General features: G+C 40.3%; 1 protein-coding gene across 1 annotated transcript; it reads right to left on the bottom strand.

The window, feature by feature from the left end:
• Window positions 1-609: 609 nt before the first annotated feature.
• On the bottom strand, window positions 610-18,338 carry MYL4 (myosin light chain 4). Its single transcript, XM_088482500.1, has 7 exons — window positions 18,164-18,338; window positions 11,123-11,150; window positions 7,805-7,954; window positions 4,053-4,226; window positions 3,788-3,865; window positions 2,881-2,919; window positions 610-854 (listed from the first exon to the last, which is right to left on the bottom strand). The coding sequence occupies exons 1-6, from the start codon at window positions 18,281-18,283 to the stop codon at window positions 2,891-2,893; spliced, it is 579 nt and encodes a 192-aa protein (XP_088338626.1). The 5' UTR covers window positions 18,284-18,338; the 3' UTR covers window positions 610-854; window positions 2,881-2,890.
• Between the last annotated feature and the right edge of the window lie 1,422 nt (window positions 18,339-19,760).

Below are 19,760 nucleotides of genomic sequence, written 5' to 3'. Positions count from 1 at the left end.
GTTGATAAATGGGCCTCATAATTTATTTCTAGGAGCCTTTACCTCACACAGCACACATTGGACCTTTAGCAAAATCAGGCCAGTGACAGATCCTATCAACCTTTGCCCATGTCTCCCCTGGGTAGGACCACACTCTCTGGCAAGTCATGTCCATTAAGGTTACAGAACCAATGACCTGGGAAAAATCAAGATTATTGGTAGTTTTTTTTATTATTATTTATGTAGTAAACATTTTATACCATAAGTATATAATAAGGCGAAAACATATTTATTTAGTGATTTTGTTCATATCGGAGGGCATTAATTATCATCAATAGTTTCCTCGTATTACACATGCGGTTAGGCCTGGAAGCCCGCCCATGCAGTATCTTCTGGTAACTGCTAACTGATCTTTTTGGTGCCTTCATTTTCTCAACATGGATTTGATATAGGCTCCTCTCTAATATTTGCCAGGTTGATCATGTAAAAAACATTGTATTTAATGCGTACATTTTCATTTATAGGGATCTCTGAGCCCAGTGCAGAGCAGAAATTCCTTTCCTGAACACTACACCATTGTTGAATATTCTGGTTTGTAAGCTTCTGCAACATAAAACATGAAACTGTACATAAATGAATCAAATCTATTTTTTTGTGATTTTTTTTATTTGGTGAACAGTCACCAGGGGGAAAAAAAAAAATCCCCAAATAATTTACAACTGCACATGGAACTTCGGTAGAGGACATGAGTCTCTTAGAACTCTGGGTCAATCACAGCTGAAAGGTGCTTCATAGACAGCACTGATGATGAGTTGCCAGGATCTTTACTTGAGGGTCAGATGGGGTAGTTGTTGGTGGGGATAGTCCGGGGAAACCTAGGAAAGATAGGAGACATTAGTAATCCACTCACCATACAACAAACCCCGAAGTACCTCCAACTCCTCAACACCGGAGACATCATATATTTGTAATGTGAATGTTAATGCTGGAATCTGTTTCTAATGTAAAGGAAGACATATACATGCAGACATATCTCTCCCACATGTGATCCTTTGTATGTGGCATAGAGCGAACACAGATTTTGTAGAACATTTTGGGTTTGATGCAGAGTTGAATGCAAATAAATAAATGTGTACATTCTCCCATAAGCAGTGTTGTACATTTGCCTGCGGTGCACCTGTTCACACTATTCATACATTCAAATTCATGGGTGTCATCATCATTCTCATCATCAGGGTGCACTTACAGGAGCCTAAGCTTGGTGCAAACGAACTGTCTGAAAACAGGCGTATGTACCCTTCTGCCCTACTTTGCATAGCCTACAATTCCTATAATATGCCCTCTCTGAACTTTGCCTATGTGAGAACTCACCTTCTTTTGAAAGTGGAAATGCAACTGAAAATGCGCATGATTGAATATGGAGCATGTGCAGTCAAGGACATCTTAACGTATAGGCACACCGGACAGCTGCCCAGGGCCCCATTATTCTAGGGGCCTATGAGTAGGGGCAGGCTGAGTCGGGGGACATCTACATGGAGTGTGTGCAGGGGCGCTGAGAGGGGGGGAGTGGGTACAGATTACTGGGGCCCGGGCTTCCACAGAATGGCATGCTCCACAGAATGGCATATGCCCTGGTGAGTATTGGCCCTTCTGTGTGCATGTTCCTATTAAGAACAGTTTGTGTGCTTATGACAGAAGGTACGGTTTAATGAGATTCTTGAAATTGCAGCCTATCAAATTACTAGGAACTAATGACATCACTTAGGCATGAAGCACAAAATAATATCATTAGTTTTTCAGATAATTGATAGGCTAATGCTGGGTACACACGGAACGATCTGTACCACTAACGACTTGAAAGATATATTTCAAAGGGCGGAATTCAATTCAGCGTGATGATAAATAGCCGCAAGAGGGAGCTCCCGCAGCTATTCAATTCAATGCACTGTGTGCCTTGTCGGGAAGCAGGTAAGTCAGAGAATGCCGGTTCTCGCTACTTAACCTGGGCGTTAAGGCGCGGTAACCGGCATTTTCCAACTAAGCAGGCAAACAGCTGCGCGCCCAGCACTTTTGTCGAATTTCTCCTCGCATCCCCAGGGGGTGCGAGAAGAAATCCTTTAGCCGCCCAAACAGTGTGGTGTATTGAATAGCTGGGGGAGCTCCCTTCCGCAGCTATTCTACATTACACTGAATTGAATTCCCCCCAAAGATGTCTCTCAGTGAAGTCATCCTGCCACATCTCTGAACAGGCAAAGTTGACGATATCGTCCAGATTGGCATGCATGTAGGAACGATCAAAGGTATCGTTCATGTGGGAAAGCGCATCGTTGGGCGTTCACTGCATAAAAATGAACAATATGAATGATATATCGTTGAACGATATCGTTATTGTTCGTATCGTTCATAGATATAGTACCGTGTGTATGCACATTAAATGTTGTTTGAGCCAAGAAAATGGTTTCCTGCATTGTGTTTATGATTCAGGTTAATTTTAGAAAACTTCATGAGTGAGATTGTAAAAGCATAGTATACAAATATATTTAAAGGCGGGTATCCACTAACTGATTATCATTCAATCGCTTGTTAATTGGACACAAATCGGGCAGTTTAATGTCAAAAACAACCAGTGATGCGCACTCCCGCTGGTTGTTTTTGACATCTATATTCGCCCGAACATGCCGGTCAATCTGTCACTAACGACAGATTGGCCATGTTCGGGGATGAGGGAGGGTGCCTACACTGCTATACTGAACTACTGATCGTTCAGTGTAGACACAGCACAGACTGTTAAACAACTGCACAATTACAATGTCATAATCATTCAATCTTTTCACAGTCTGCTAGTGGATAGAACACATTCATTTTATTGCATTTTGTAAAGTGTTATTAGGATACACATACCATATTATCCTCAGCCAACCATGATGTGCTTGATGAAAGCTGGGGAAGAGAAGAATCTCAATTAGATCAATGACACAAACTTCTTGTGGCCAGAAATTGTATCAGACCAGACAACTCCATAAATTTGGCTGCATCATACCATTTGCAAAATCATACCATAAGCCCTCCTCTGATATTTCAGTTAGCGCTACACAGTGTAATATTCTGGCTAATCCACATTACTGCAAAAATGACTCAACCAAGACCAGTCAGTATTGCTCTCAAATTATAACAAAATATGTCAAATATGTTTCCTAACCACATTCATGAAATCATTTCACATGTAATCTGTATAACAAAAACCTATCACTTCAAGAAAACAGTTCTTGAGCCATTGTAATTTACAGTATAATTTCCCAAAAAACATATACACACACATGGATATACACAATTAACCCCAAAGTATCTCTTCCAACCATGAAACATGAAAAGCAAATCAATGCTAACTACAGGGCTGATACTTCTATGTAATAATAAATAGGAAAGAAATAGCCAACTCATTTGATTAATATCATATTTTATTTGGGAATACTTTTGCTGGGTGGGTGAGTGATTGATTCCAATTGATTCCAATTGATTCCAATTGTCCAATTGTCCAATTGTCCAATAAAAATGCAGTCAGTGTTGAATGGAGAATGATATGGTCCTTGGTTAGCTTTTGTGATTTTGAACCCATGTTGTATCTCAGACAATCAGAATAATTGTGCTCCTGAAGTTGTATCTCAATAGGAGTTGTATCTACAAAGCTGTGGTACTAATTCTGCCACGTGGCAGCAGCAAAGCAGGACCCTCTCTAACTTGTGGGTTTGCGAGTTACATTTTGAATGTAACAAGATGAACCAATGATAACCAGCTTTTGAAATATTACCTTCATAGTTAATACATCCATTGGCATCTTCCTGACCTGCCAGGAGCTGTTCCACCTCATTCTCTTGCAATTTCTCACCTGTGTGTAATGGGTACAAATAAACCATAGATGTGGGTTTACAGATCGAGAGCAACATACCCAACAGTTCAGTCTTGCATCAAAGACAAGAATATTACATTGTTCTACCTTACCAAGCAGTGGGAATACAAGTAACATAGGTCTTACATTTATTATTTGTGGAAACCGTTTCAGAACTGTAACTCACCCAAGGTGGCCAAGACGTGTCGCAGTTCTGCTCCCATCACAGTGCCATTGCTTTCTTTGTCAAAGACACGAAGTCCCTCTACGAAGTCCTCAAAGGAGCCTTGGTCCTTATTCTTGGAGATGTGCTGGAGCATTGGAAGGAAGGTTTCAAAGTCCACGAGTTTGGTGTTTAGTTCTGAAACAGAATGAAATAATCCAACATTATAGTATTGGCTACAGGAATTTCCCATAAAACATTGTCTCGGGTTGTAAAAATAATTTTCAGATCTTAAAAAATAACTTTGTTTTTTTTTATATGTGTGTAAAAAAAATTATCTGACGGTCACTTAAAAACTCTGTATAATGTACTTTATCATTATCCTAGACTTTAATTCTCCATAGAATGAAAAACAGATCATGTTCAGGGGAAACTGCAAAAAAGAACATATGAACCTTTCCTCAACTTCTCTCCACTCCTCCAAACCATTTATTGTACGTATAGCCATAACACAATAAAGGCCCATCTATCCAGAATTATGCTACAAAAACACTTCAATTCCAATACAGATGAAACTTATTCTCTGACTAAAACATATTATACAGTGATCTTTGAAGAGCCATTATAGAGATAATACATGTGTAACTGCTATTAAAAAGTGATTCAGAACTGGCAAAGTTACTTCTTGTTAACCATGTAGATAGATACACCTGTTATTGCCTTGCAACTGTCTCCTAATAAACAATAAAAAGTATAGATAATTTTAACATACGCTGAGGCCTTATACCATGAAACAAACAAACAAGGATTTATTCACAAACAGATATATTACATGCGCTCTGTGTGTTCACACAATTTTATATTACAGGTTGAGTCTCCCATATCCAAAATGCTTGGGACCAGGGGTATTTTGAATAACGGAATATTCCATATTTCTGAATAATTGCATACCATAATTAAATATCTTGGGAATAGGACTCAAATATACACACATAATGCATTTATGTGTTATATACACCTTATACACACAGCCTGCAGGTAATTTTAAACAATATATTCAATAATTTTGTGGCTCAAACAAAGTTTGTGTACAGAAATGAAATTAATTTATGTTTCATATACACCTTATACACACAGCCTGAAGGTAATTTTATACAATATTTTTAATAATTTGTGCCATAGACAAAGTTTGTGTACATTGAACCATCAAAAATCAAAAGGTTTCATTATCTCAGTCATGCCAAAAGAATTCCGTATTTCGGAATATTCCGTATTTCGGAATATTTGGATATGGGAGACTCAACCTGTATCAGTAAAATTTAATGTGAAAGATACGTTGTTTTTAGCCCATATTGTCATAAATACACAGACACAGACTGGTGGACACCCTCCATAACAAACCCTTTTAGTAATCTTGTACCAGAGCGCAAGTAATATATCTTTTGTGAACAATTAACCTAAGAAGATAACAGAGTCCATCTCCATAATAATCTGCAGCTAGCGTAAGACCCATTATAGGTGAGCACAAGTCTAACCACTATTGCAAATTAAACATAAAGATTTACTCACTCACCAGTAATGAGCAATCATGATAGTATTATGTGTGTGCTCCACTGTACAAATCCATAAACCATCTCAAGATAAGAACAAGAAAACCACAGCTCCAGAAACCACTTCGCCAATAAAGCAATAAAGTTAAAATGTATTTCCTCACATTTACATCTTTGAAAAGTGTGAATGCGGCTTACCTGTTTCAGGCAACACCTGTCCTTAGTCATATGAACTACGTAGCCTGCTAACACTCTCATGGCTAAAGATGGAATAGAGATATATATGTTTGTATGATTGAAGCTGTATTGTATTCTGGATATTCTTTAGCAAACTCTGTACTTAACTTGGATCTAGAGGAAGACAGATGGCAGGCTTTCGGCATTAAGTCATCTTAGAGTTGACCTGTTTCATCTCTCTGGCTTCTAGGATTGTTTGTACCCTGGCATAGCCTGCATTCCTGGATAACAACACCCACAGTACAGCTTAGTGAAATGTCAATGGCCCCCCCTGGGACAACTTTGGGAATGTGATGCTCTGTGCGGGCATCTGGACTACTAACAGCATGGTCACATCTCCCAGAAGGGAATGACTGCCCTTGTTTGTCCTTTCAGTACTAGGAATGTAATGTCTCTGTATATGTCAGTGATCAGATCCCCCACAAATAGAATGTGTAAAATACCCAGACTTTTCCTGAGCCGGCTGTAGCCTTAATACTCTCCCCTCTGTGCCCTGCTTTGGGTTTGAATGGGCTTAATCCTTCCCACAGAAATAGAACGAGACCCGACGCCAGGTGGATGAGGCCGAATGTTTGTACCACATGGAAGGTATGTCACATACAGCCAAAAGATCTTGGGACTTGCAGATCACTTTACTACAGCAATACTATTTATATGGTAGATTGACATCTGTCTGTTGTGTGTCTAACCAGTCAGTATATAGCAGGGGTTCCCAACCACAGTCCTCAAGGCACAGTAACAGTGCAGGTTTTAGGGATAGCCATACTTGAGCAAAAGTGACTTAATTAGTGCCTCAGTTATTTTGATTTAACCATCTGTGCACAATCATGGATATCACTAAAACCAGGACTGTTAGTGTGCCTTGAGGACCGTGGTTGGGAATCACTGGTATATAGTGTATACCGCTAATTCTGCTTTCTGTTTCTATTATTTCTTCCATTACTGCTGCATGAGTGTAAATCTCAGATCAGTAGCTTTTGTCCATATGGAAACAGATGGAATCACACTGCATGCTTGGCAACAGTCTTTAAAGGTACGGATGCTACGTTTCAGGCAATACAACCTAAAATGAAGCAGTAAATTATCCAAAACATTGCTGAATATATACAGAGTGTGTGGGTAGATAGATAGATAAATAGATAGATAGATAGATCCGATTGGATCCCTCCTCCGGCCCTTGCTGTATGCATGTAGGCGCTAAGTACATGTATGAGCAGTAACACTGCCTGGCAGTGTAAACTTGCACTGCTGCTTATTATATATACTGAAATGCTCTGGTACATTGAAATCCCCTGCCACAACTTCTGGTGACTAGGATACATATTTAACGTGGCTCAATCATTATTAGGACTCAAATAGGAGAAATTGAAAAAATGCAAACAATTACTTCTGCTCTGTGCTAATATCACATGCAGTCACCAGGAGATTCCTACCAAAGTCATTGGGGCTGATGATGTGTTGGATGGATATGGACACGTGCTCATGTATAGTGTGCGTGGGAAAAAAAAAATGGGTATATTTGCCCATTGTCATAGTCTTAATCACCAGTGTGAAATTGCACCAGCTCTATACTAGGTGCACGATAAATGATACACAAAATAAATGATACACATGGGAACAGGTATATTTCCACTTATGTCAAACACTGTATAGCCCCCATTCTGATGGCACACCCTCGCTGAACTTTCTTACTTGGGAACGCCCCCTTCTAGCTCAGTTATGCTTTTTTGGCTGTAAGTGTAGAAAGGTAAAACTTTGCATTATCCATATTTGCGTAGCTTGGTTCCGAAACATGTGCAGTGTGAAAACAAGCAAGATACATCCTGAAAACAGGTGCCCGTTGAACTTTGCATCAGGCCAATTGTGAGAAACACTGCTAAACAGTGGCATAGTAATAGGGGTCTCAGACTTTATATTCAACCACAGATAAAGCAATATATTTGGTTACAGTTTTAGACGATCATGTATAAACCATTCAATTCATCTCACCTTCTGGCTTGGGTCTTCCTAGAACTTTCATCACCTCTGCATTAGTGGGGTTCTGTCCCAGTGCCCTTAGAACGTCTCCACATTGCCCATATGTGATCTTCATCTCCCCAGTTGGGGTGCGGTCAAACAACTGGAAGGCTTCTTTGAATTCTAAGGATAAAGAGTATGAATAATGATGACAATAGCTGACAGTACTTTCTACAGCAACAACTTATTCCAAAACAGGTATCACTCAGGGGTCTATTTACTAAGCAGTGTTAGGAGACAGAGTGAAAAGTGATAAGGTACCAGCCAATCAGCTCCTAACTGCCATCTCACAGGCTTGAAAAATGACAGTTGGGAGCTGATTGGCTGGCACCTTATTACTTTTCACACTGTCTCAAAACACTGCTTAGTAAATAGACCCCTAAGAGAGAAAATATGAAATGTTAGATATTTGAATTTTCACAGAGAGCAGTGGTTCTTCAGCTCCAGTCCGCAAGTACCACCAACAGGTCATGTTTTCAGGATTAATGTTTGTGGAAACATGTAGGATTATTACTGACCTAGCAAAATAGATTAACTCACCTGTGTGTGATTAAAGAAAGCCAGAAAACACGGCCTGTTGGGGGTGTTTGAAGACTGGAGTTGAGAATCACAGATGTAGAAAGTTGCTCCACAATGTATTCTTTCCATATTGGTTTCACAAGCGCCTCAACTAATTGCTCTTTCAAATATTATTATTATTATTATTATTATTATTATTATTATTATTATTTTTATTATTATTATTAATAATAATAATAATAATAATAATAATAATAACAATAATAATAATAAAATGAAAATGGGCTCTCCTCTGTTCCTAGCCAAATATGCAAAAAGCAACAAACAAGTCAATACAAAGTATATTAAGGACTCTGCCCAAGAAAACAATCTCATTATCCAGTTTCTCAACACCATAACCTCAGTGACACATCACAGGCAGCTGGTAAATATCATTTATCACAGCAATTAGGAAATATGGGTGTCAGGTTACTGTAATATGTATGTTGGCTCTACTCTAGAATGTTTCTTTTGTTCCACCCCCATTCTATGGGACATTCTTTTCATTCTATGTTCTTTCATCAGCAGCCTAATCCCCTGATAATACTTCAACACTTGTGCTTTGCAATAGCATCATTATCTTGTGGGTGCTTCAATTTGTTGTGGACTTGTGCACTCAATTCACTAAAATGTGGTGAATTACAGTGAATGGTTCAACAATGCAAACATGCTTGATGTACTGTAATACTATTGGTTGCTATGGGCAACATCTCAACTTCTAAAAACCTGCACCTTAGTAAATATACCCCAGACACTTAACGTAGCTCAAGTTGATCTACGTGGAGACTGCTTTTCTCATGAAGAACTTTAGGTGGACCTTTTGCGTGTCATGTCAAAATGAAATCTTTTTGTGTTGTCATCAGGAGAAAATATTACTAGTGTCATCTACAAGGCAATCTTATAAGACCTCAGTTAAAAAAGACTATAGCCGTAAATTCAAAATTGCTCCAGTGAGAAGCTGGGGTTTGTCGCTAGTATATTTATATAACTTGCTTCTCATGATGAGGATGGGCTTTTCTTTAATTGCAGCTTTGACAAATCTATAGCAGTTTATTTTTATGAATGACCTGTTGTCTTTGCAATTACGTGCAGAGCCGTTGGCTTTATTATGCTCCAATTTTGACAATTGGTCTCTAGGTGCCCATAAACAGATGATTCTTCCCCTACTTACTACTATTGTAATGGAAGCAAAAAATGTAATCATGCAAAATTGGAATTGAACCCCCCCCCCTTTTTAGGTTCTGTTAAGCATTTTCTGTTACAATCACTGCATTATGATAGGAGAGTGACGTTGCCTGCTATTGAAAGTGGAGTTGTTAAATTTTATAAAAAAATTGAGTTTCTTTGATAAGCTGGACTCAACAACAATCTTCTATATTCAAGTTATTTGAGACAACCAACTGGTACTTAAGCTGGCCATACACGCTACAATTATCGGGGCGATCCGCCCGATATCCGCGGATCGCCCCGATAATTGTAGAGTGTGTGCTGGCGACCGAGGGTTAAATATTGCTCAGTCGGGCATGCCGGATTGTCCAGCATGGCCGTCCAATGCGATATTTAGGGGGTAACCTGACGGCAGCATCGGGCAGTGTATGCCCAGCTGCGGCCGACAGACATTTTCTGTGTTCCTTCCCATGGAAGGAACAGGGAAATGTCTCCTCCCCTGGGGGCGGAGTGCAGATGTCGGGCAAATACACTGTGAGAAATCTCACAGTGTATGCCGCTGACATGTGCGGCTGGCAGGCTGCAAGATAAAATGTCTGTCGGTCTGACAGGCATTTTATCTGGACGTGTATGCCCAGCTTTATATAGGCAACTAATTTGTAATCACAAATGATGCACCTGTGGACTCTTCCCACCCCCGTCTCCTTCTCTCTCCTCACCCCTCCTTCACCTTATTTTTCATTCCCAGTCAAATGTATGTTTTATTCCTGTTATGTTGGAGTTTTATGCCTTGACTGGATTTATATTTTCCCTCCTCTCCCTTTTTATTATTGTATTGTATTTGTTTGTTTACTTTTGTCAATAGATCCTATTAACTTTTCCTGGTTTTGACTTTGTCATGTCTCACTGCTACATGGAGTTTTTCGCCCTTACCATGTATGCTCATGTCTGTTTTCTTTTTGATTCTGTATTGTTATGTACTTTTGAAAATAATAAACTGTTTAAAAAAAAAATCTATAGCAGTTTGAGAAAGAATTGCCCAAGCTATGAGGGAGGATACCTTTAGTGTCCTTATGGAATAGGAGGTAAGATCTGGTTACTTTCTTATTTTTATTTTACCTAACCACCCAAAGCTTTATTTGGGGTGGAGTTATGTTTTAATCCATTGAGAACTCCATCATCAAGGGATCCATCTAGAATCTCTCCTTCAGTGCAACCCTACACGATAGCATTTTCCTAATACTTTCAGCTTTTAACACAATAATTAACATTGCACACATTTTAGAAGGATTATTGGTGTGAGGTGGAACAGTGCATCAAGGAGCTCTATAACAAATTTCGGCTAAGGGCCTAGCACTGCGCTCTAGTCACCTAGGGTGTTGTGAATGGGCAGTAAAACCCTAACAGGGGCTTCATTTTAGGCTCGGTTTGACTTTTAATCTGTCAGTGATGGTAATTCTGCCTGTGTCAGTTGCTTTAGTTAGTTACTAAATATATCACTATGGTGCAATTTGCCACAACCATTTCATCACAATGTTGGAATTAAAACAGTTTTATGAAAATTACCTTCAATCTGATCAGCGCTGTATTCCAGCTGCAGACAAAAGACAATATTATAGTTATTAAGGACAAATGGGGAAAAATAAATGATAACCTCATCAGACATCTATAATTTCTTAAAGGCAGCGCCAACAGTTACAATGGTGTTGTTCTAGTCTACATGGTGATGATCTGTACGTTTAGTGCCTGATTGAAACTTGCACACAATCAGGGATGCTGAGAGGGGGGAGAGTGGGTACAGTTTACCCAGGCCTGGGCTTGCTGACTCTCCTCCTCCCTCCTCCTGTCAGTGGCAGCAGTGCTGGGTTGCAGTGAGTAGGGGAGACTGCTGCTATCAGATAGGAAGGGGGAGAGCGATCGCACTGATCATGCCCCCCCGGATCTGACCCTGAGGGGCGCACAGCGGCGTTATACACTGCCACAGATAATACTTTATTTTTAGTTTTTTGCAGGGGACGTGGCCATGGCTCCTTACATTAGGCCACACCCACTGTCATAACCTGGGCCCAGCCATGCTCTCTACTCCTGCCCTGCATGCAATAACATCTGTGTACGGATAATCAGCAAACTGCACATATGTCAGGTCCTTTATACGCAATTTAGAACAATTACAGCTGGTTCAGTGTTGTACAGATCTCTGCCATATCTCCACTTGTGACTGAGTGGGTGTTACTGGGGCGCAACAGGGCTTTCACACTTAGTATAAGTGTTTGCCTAGTTCGTATTCAGAAATGAGTGTATGTAGAGATAACCCTGCTTTCTCTTGCACCAATGATAGGGCTGGTGCAAAAGCCTCTACATCAGAGGTGGCCCAGGTGGGGAATCTTTTTTCTGTCGAAGGCCATTTTGATATATATAACATCATTTGCGGGCTCGATGCAGGCCGCGGTCCCTCAATGTGACATCACATGGGGCGGGGCCACAATCGTCGTTGATTACATCAATACCTTGAGGATGCTGCGGGGAGGTGTAAGGGCAGCAGTGTATCGTCAAAAGGGTCCTAAGGATGCTCCTGCCAGCACTGCTGCATAGATTCTGGCTGCAGGGGGCCATTCTGGGCACCCTGCTAGCCAGATGAGGCTAGCAGAAAAAAGCTCTGAGGGCCAGACCAAATGATTCCCCGGGCCTTATACTGCCCACGGGCCTGAGGTTCCCTATCCCTGCTCTACATGATAATGATGATGGCTATGTCCCCTAGCGGATGGCACAGTCTAGTGCAGTGCGAAAATCCTCAAATACTTGCAAGCGCATAAAGGGGCTGAAATTGTGGACACTTTATGTGCAACTCTGAATCAGACCCTTAGGGGTATATTTACACTGCAGGTTTTTAGAAGTGGAGATGTTGCCCATAGATAAATGTTAAGTAGATTCTTATTGGTTGCTATGGGAAACATCTCCACTTCTAAAAGCCTGCACTTTAGTAAATATACCACCTAAATGTTTGGATTGAGATTCCATCTTTCTTTTCTTTAGAATTGTATCCCCCCCCCTACTCCTTCTTTGTAGACATTATGGTCCCATTGTCTTCACATAAGCTGTGGTCATGCCCCAACCTGACGTTCTCTGAACATAGAAGTACTACAAGTTCCAGCATTCCTTGACAGCCATGTAGACAGGTAGTTTCTCTTTGGCCTAAGAGACTGTGTCTATCTCTGAAGACAGCAGATTTACTAAACAATCTCAATAAGCAATACAGTGTTTCATAGTTTGTTCATGTTCACTATATGCAAAACATTAACATTTTCAGGCTAAACTGACATGGTTATGAAGTAGTAATTATAGATACAATGTTCTCAAATGAAACAAAACAAGTGCAAAATATTCTTTACTGATTAAAAAAAATGTAAGTGATGTTAGAAAGTAGGCATAAGTAACTTTGTCACAGCCCTATTTCAGCAGCTACTGTACTATATAAAGAATCAAAATGTGGAGTGTACATTTTGGAACAGTAATAGATGCATAGGTACAAATTTTAACACATTGACAGAAGAGATGTATTTGCATCTCTTATACTCTTTGTTTTCATCCATTACCCGAATTAGGGGCCTGCATTTTTTTCTCATAAAATTATGTAGAAACTGCAGTTTCTGCATAATTTTATGAATTGCAGCTATGTACTAATAACAGAATGCAGGCAATTTCAATGAAAGAAATAGTTGGGAGAGACAGCACATTGTTTCAAGTTTATTAGTCTCACTTATTTTTGAGTGTGCCGTGTTTGACTTGAACAGTTATCATTGCTGGTGTCAAGGCACTATGAAGAAGCATGTAACTAATTATGTGATGATTTCTTAGCCAGAAACCAACTTGGCTCCCAGTGATAGATATTGTATCATTGTACCTCATCAGCCTTGTGAGCACTGCATATTGCTGATACAAATCACTCTACCAGGAACAGGCCATGCTTCAAAGAAATATTGTTGCTTCCTAGAGATAATGCATTATGTATTCATAGGTGTCCAAATATGCTGATCGATATTCTCACTGAGACAGTCTGCTACATTCCTCAGTGGGTTAGAGCTGAAAATTTTAAATGGCATTGACACTAATACATTAAACCGTGGTGTGCTTTACACCGAGTGTTTTAGTGCCGCTTTAATCTTTCAGCTACAAACCGCCATGAGGCGCCACTTCGTAAATATAGCTTATTGTATCATAATTTCACCAAAACTGATGTAGATTGCACCTATATTATTTCAAGGAGGTGAAAGAGAGGTAGTTATAGCCTTTACTCCCCTCTCTTGGGAATAATACAGCCAGTCCAATTGCCAGCCTGCCAGACACTGGATACTTTTTCTGGATAGACACATCAGCTAGCTCCTGTCATCACATGCAGCCGGCAGCAGGCTTCATACACTTGAACTAAGTGGATAGAATACATTTCATGTCATGTACAACCATGTTTTTGTGTCCAGTTAATAGCTGCTCTTTAATTACATGCTGCTTTGTTCTGAAAATATTTATGGCTTATAATGTATAGGAGTCCTATCTACGTTTGCCAATTTATATCTGTAGACCAGAGTGTCTTGGAGACACAACAACACTCTGCCTGATCTAGAGCAAATCTTTCTGTGAAATATACATCTGTGTTTGTATATAATAAATAATCGGAAGGGAATAATGCACAAGTTACTACAAAATATAAGGCTATTAGAAGGAACCAAGGGTTTTTATATCCATGTATAAGCATGGACATAAATTCATATCTCCCTGAGTCATGTATTATGTATAATTTATAACATAGACCAACTTTGCATTTGCATTCAACACTTTGTCCCTGTAGCATATGACACAGCTGTCCCAAGTTAGGTGGAACAGTACTGATTCCAGAACCCGTTTCCATCATCATGATTGGGACAGCATTGTCCATGGCATTAAAGTTTGGGAGGTATGTCCCATTTACTGCCAGAAAAATGTCAGTAAAAATAAAAGCCATCAAGTGTCTAAAATCATCAGTAATAAATATGCTTAGGAATTGGTAACACCAATGGGTAGTGAAGCTTAAACACAGACCTTGTTTAGAAACAGTTGAGAATCCTTGACATAGGTAAAAGTAACACCCAGACAGTCCTGCCCCTTTTCTCTTTTTGGTTATTGCTTTTCCAATCTTATTTTATTTTCACTTGAAACTAGTGAGAGATGGGGCATGGGTAAGTGGATTGCAGGGTTATTATGTATTTGTAAAGTTGCACAGGCAGCACAAATAATTCTCTTAGCTTAGAAGAGTCAGGGCCGTAACTAGGGTGGTGCCGGCCATGCCGAAGCACAGAGCGCAGATGCCCTGTGGGCAGAACTGGCCACCACCACTGTGATCTGTAAGTGCAGCCACTGCCTAGTGCCCACTGCAATGCATATTAGTAGCAGTGCGCCAAGCTCCTTCACTGGCAGGCACACCGCTATTAATATACATTGGAGCAAGCAGTAACTGTCTTCTCTGCTCTGTCTCCTGCAGTGTCTGCAGGGAGAAACGTCATGACTTCACATCTCTCCAGCAGAGGAGTTGCGGACTGGCGGGCGGGTAGCCAGAGGAAGGTAAGTTTTGGGGGCTGGAAGAGACACTAACGTAGGGGCTGGAAGTGCCACTGTGGGCTGGGACTGGAAGTGACACTATGCGCTGGGGCTGGAAAAGACACCGGGGACTGGGGCTGGAATTAATTAAGCAAAGGCAGAAAATAAGGTACGCCTATCAAACAAGGAAAACAATGCTTCCAAACTGGCAGCTCCTAACAAGCAGGGTCTGCTACCTGCTACAAATAGAAGAGCAAAAGGAAGTATGTAGGAGCGCTTGTTTGTGAAGATAAACAATAAAGGTTTGTATTACAAATATTTATTACCAATAAATGAATTGTAACAATGACAACAATATCAATAAAATGAAAAATGAGCACACCACTCTGTGCAGTATTCAGACCGTCCTTAATTATGACCTCTTGGAGCCAATCTGCTGATAAAAAATGTGTCCATTTCGTATGGGAACACTGTTCCTAATGCCGGCCATACACTCTGCAATTATCGGGACGATCCGACCGATATCGGTGGATCGCCGCGATAATTGTAGCGTGGGGGGGGCGACCGAGGGTTAAATATTGCTCAGTCGGGCATGCTGGATTGTCCAGCATGCCCGTCCGATGCGATATTTACCCGGTAACTGTCGGCCGCATCGGGCAGTGTTTGCCCAGCGTGGCCGACAGACAGACATTTCCTGTGTTCCTTCCTACGGAAGGAACAGGGAAATGTCTCCTCCCCCGGGGGCGGAGCGCAGATGTCGGGCTATACACTGTGAGATTTCTCTCACAGTGTATGCCGCGAACATCTGCGGCTGGCAGCTGGCCAGATAAAATGTCTGTCGGTCTGACAGACATTTTATCTTGCCGTGTATGCCCAGCATAAGAATGGGTACAATCCTGTGTACAGGAATGGATACAATGTAACTTCTTTAGTCACAACATAATGTTACAAGCAATAGTAGAGTGGCTGCTGCAGGGAGCCACTTGATGGATAGAAATAAATTAATGGTCCTGAGCAGCACTCAATAATGGATAACGGTCTGGTGTGACACAACGGCCCGCTGCAATGCATATTAGTAGCAGTGCGCCCAGCTCCTTCACTGGCAGGAGCACCGCTATTAATATACATTGGAGCAAGCAGTAACTGTCTTCTCTGCTCTGTCTCCTTTGTCTAACGCAGGGCCTGGAAGTGCCACTGTGGGCTGGGACTGGAAGTGACACTAGGCGCTGGGGCTGGAAATGACACTGGGGACTGGGGCTGGAATTAATTAAATCATGATTCACTAATAGAGGCATAGGGAAGGGATTGGAGGGGTGATAATTTGTGGCATAATGTATAAAGGGCATTTCTGTGTGGCATAATGTGTATAAGGGCACTACTAACATGTGGCATAATGTGTAAGGGGCATTACTGTGTGGTATTATGTGTATAAGAGCACTACTGTGTGATTTAATGTGTATAAGGGTACTACTAATGTGTGGTATGATGTGTAAGGGGCATTACTGTGTGGCATAATGTGTAAAGGTCACATCTGTGTGGCATAATGTGTATAAGGGGCTCTACTGTGCAGTGTAATGTGTAAGGGGCATTACTGTATGGCATAATGTCTATAAGGGGCTCTACTGTGTGACATAACGTGAATAAGGGACAATATTGTGCGGTGTAATGTGAATTAAGTTGCACTACTGTATTTTAATTGGTGTCCCTATTTAAAACATGGGGGGACCCAATGCTTTTTCTGGCACAGGGCACCAAAATGTCTAGGTATGGCTCTGGCGCTGGGATTCTGACTGCCGTCATTGTGTGTGCCAGGATCGCGTACCCAACCCATGATGTGACCCCACAGGCTAATAAATCCATTCCATGTCACATATCAATGATAAAGCACCTTGTTCTACAGCATTAAGGAATGCATGTTTGTGTGCTCATACTCATAATCATTACAGCTATTACTAATATTACCAATATAATTAGTATATAATTAAAGATCATGTCATATAAACTTAAATATCAAGTTAATGGATTAGACCATTAGATAGATAGACATGTCAGTCTTTTTGTACAGCAGATCCAGTATCTAGACTCTTCCGACCATGAAATAACATTGTGAAAAGGTACAGTTACCAAAATGTACAATCCAAACAAATACATCTGTAACTAACAAGATAGGCTAATGAAAGCAATAGTTGTTATGTAGTACTGGACATTTACCCTTTACTGCTCCATAAATTTGCACTGACTGCACGGGAACTTGGTATGCTACCTGTGGACTTTTTCTAATTAATGCTTTATATATACTGTAGTATTTGTTGAATATTTTGGTGAATTGCGAAGTTAAAATTCCTCTTATCATATTTCTGACTTTCCTCCAAAAGGTGTTAAATTGTAGCCACACAATGAATAATATTGTCATATCGGAGAAATTAAATATTATACTTTGATTTTTAGAATAATTTGTGTAACTAGAATAACCAGCATGTAGCAAATTTCTAATGTCTTGTCATATATTGTTTATGCTCTAATGCAATGTTGAAACTATTCCTATATTTAGTAATTGTGTTTTGTCTCAAGAAATGTATTTATTACCTAATGCAGCTTTCAGGGCGCAAATTTATCACATTACGACTCTACATTTGTTGGATGGTCTCTTCCCTCCTCTTAAAATGTTAATAAACTGAAATAAATTAAAGTAACATAACTTTGTACAGATTATCCCTTACATGAACAGTAGTTCAGTGTATGATATGAAAGTGTGTGATATGTAAAAATGTACACATTAATCTGTATTGTAAAAACATACATAATTTATGTATTCTCCAATCATAACTAGTGACATTATTAGTATACCTGTAGTATTAATAGTATTGAATGCCTTGCATAGAAAACTGAGTGCATAGTGGTCCCCATGGTGTAATGAAGTGAATGTGCTACTTACTATTTGGATAACACTTTGATAGGGAGCATTGAGCATCCTCTACAGTAGAGCATAATCTGTCCATACTGTACAAGCATGATCTACCTGTGTTCTTTTATACTTACAGTGATACTTTTTGGATCAAATGGAACTTCCTTCACGGGCTCTGGTGCAGGAGGTGCTGGCGCAGCAGCAGCTGCTGGTTTGGGGGCCTCCTTTTTGGGTTCTGGTTTCTTGGGGGCCATTATGTCTGAGTAAGGGCTGCTAGGGATGAGATGAGAAGGAATGACAGAGCCAGGGTGGTCACTCTGCCCCCTCTTATATCCAGGGAGTGGAAGCTATGCTACTATAAATGGAAGAGTGACAGTCAGAGATGTCCCACATGACAAGTATTCATTGTTATCAGTCCCTGGCTCTCCTGAGATATTAACACTTGCTCTGCTTCTCCAGCATGCAGCCATATGAGTTTGCACTAAACTGGAAGTGAAAACCCAGATTTGTGCTTAGTTTCACTAACTACTGTAACGATAGATAGATAGATAGATAGATAGATAGATAGATAGATAGATAGATAGATAGATAGATAATTCTAAACATTAAGTGCATTAAGTGCTTTATTAACTGATTAAAGTATTTTTGTTTTTTAAATGATGTTGGTGTGTTATCACCATATTGCTAATGGTATTTTATCGAACAAGCCTTATCCCCCATAGAGACTGTAATGTCCTGCTATTACATCCAACACCATACATGCAAAACAATGTCATAATAGTGTTATATGGTCAAATATAATACATATTATTGCATTGTACAGTCTGGCCACATACAGGCTAGTAGGGCTTGCTAGGACTTGTCGTTAAGCTGTAACATGAGAGCCACAGGTTTTCTACAGTATACCAGAAAATAGAGAACTGTACCCTTGTGGGTGGCAGAGAAAAGAGGGGCACAGCTGTCTGCTGGCATTGTCAGTACCAAGGTCAGGCTGTAAGAACAGCTGCGTCCATGAGCTTGTTTATATAAATATAATATCAGTGCAGTATTACACATTTGTGCATATGGGAGGGGGATGAATGGCTGGCAGGAGGTTTGGAGGGGGTTAGTTGTACAGGTTTGTGTCTATTATTAGAGGTGGGATGTAAGGTATTATTATCATTAGATGCATTGGCATGTTAGCTTGGGCACTGTGCACACCTCCATTAAAGTAAGTGTAAGGAGGGATAACATCTCTGTAATGACAGAATACAGGAAAGTGACAAGTCCTGGTTGTGGTCCATAACTAACCATACTTAAATGCATAATATTTTATTTATACTAAATTGTGGAGAGTCAGCCAAATATTCCATGTAGACAGTCAATTGTAATGCACTAATAGAACACACAGAAGGTTATCAATTTGTGCTGTCGTGCATAGTTATGTCCTATGTGCACACTTGCAACATAACTAAATGATATATGCCCAATATTGCAGTTAACCTGAGCTGGGATTCCCCTGTGCACAACATATGTTATATACAGTAGGTAAAAGGTGCAGAGTACTGGTTAGGATGCCCCACCTTATAAACATAATTTTACAAAGCTCTTTTGTATAACCGCTAGCATGACTGTCATATAGTAATTGCATTTCTGAGGGAAGGGTATGTAGTGGGCAGGTCAGCTTTTAAAATATTGACACTCACAAAGGGAACGGTGTGAGGTCGAACCTGCCGGGAACGACCTCACACT

This window comes from Taudactylus pleione, unplaced genomic scaffold, assembly GCF_031769625.1.
Source record: "Taudactylus pleione unplaced genomic scaffold, aTauple2 ptg000018l, whole genome shotgun sequence".
NCBI classification, from domain to species: Eukaryota; Metazoa; Chordata; class Amphibia; order Anura; family Myobatrachidae; genus Taudactylus; species Taudactylus pleione.
This window is presented reverse-complemented; position numbering and strand designations above follow the sequence as displayed.

Bases quoted from the DNA above. Each gene is read 5' to 3' on its own strand.
- MYL4 (XM_088482500.1), bottom strand. From the start codon at position 18,283: ATGGCCCCCAAGAAACCAGAACCCAAAAAGGAGGCCCCCAAACCAGCA. The intron at 11,151-18,163 runs GTAAGTATAAAA...TTTTGTCTGCAG, and splicing joins TTGATCCAAAAAGTATCACT to CTGGAATACAGCGCTGATCA. The intron at 2,920-3,787 runs GTAATATTTCAA...TCTCTTCCCCAG, and splicing joins TGGATGTATTAACTATGAAG to CTTTCATCAAGCACATCATG.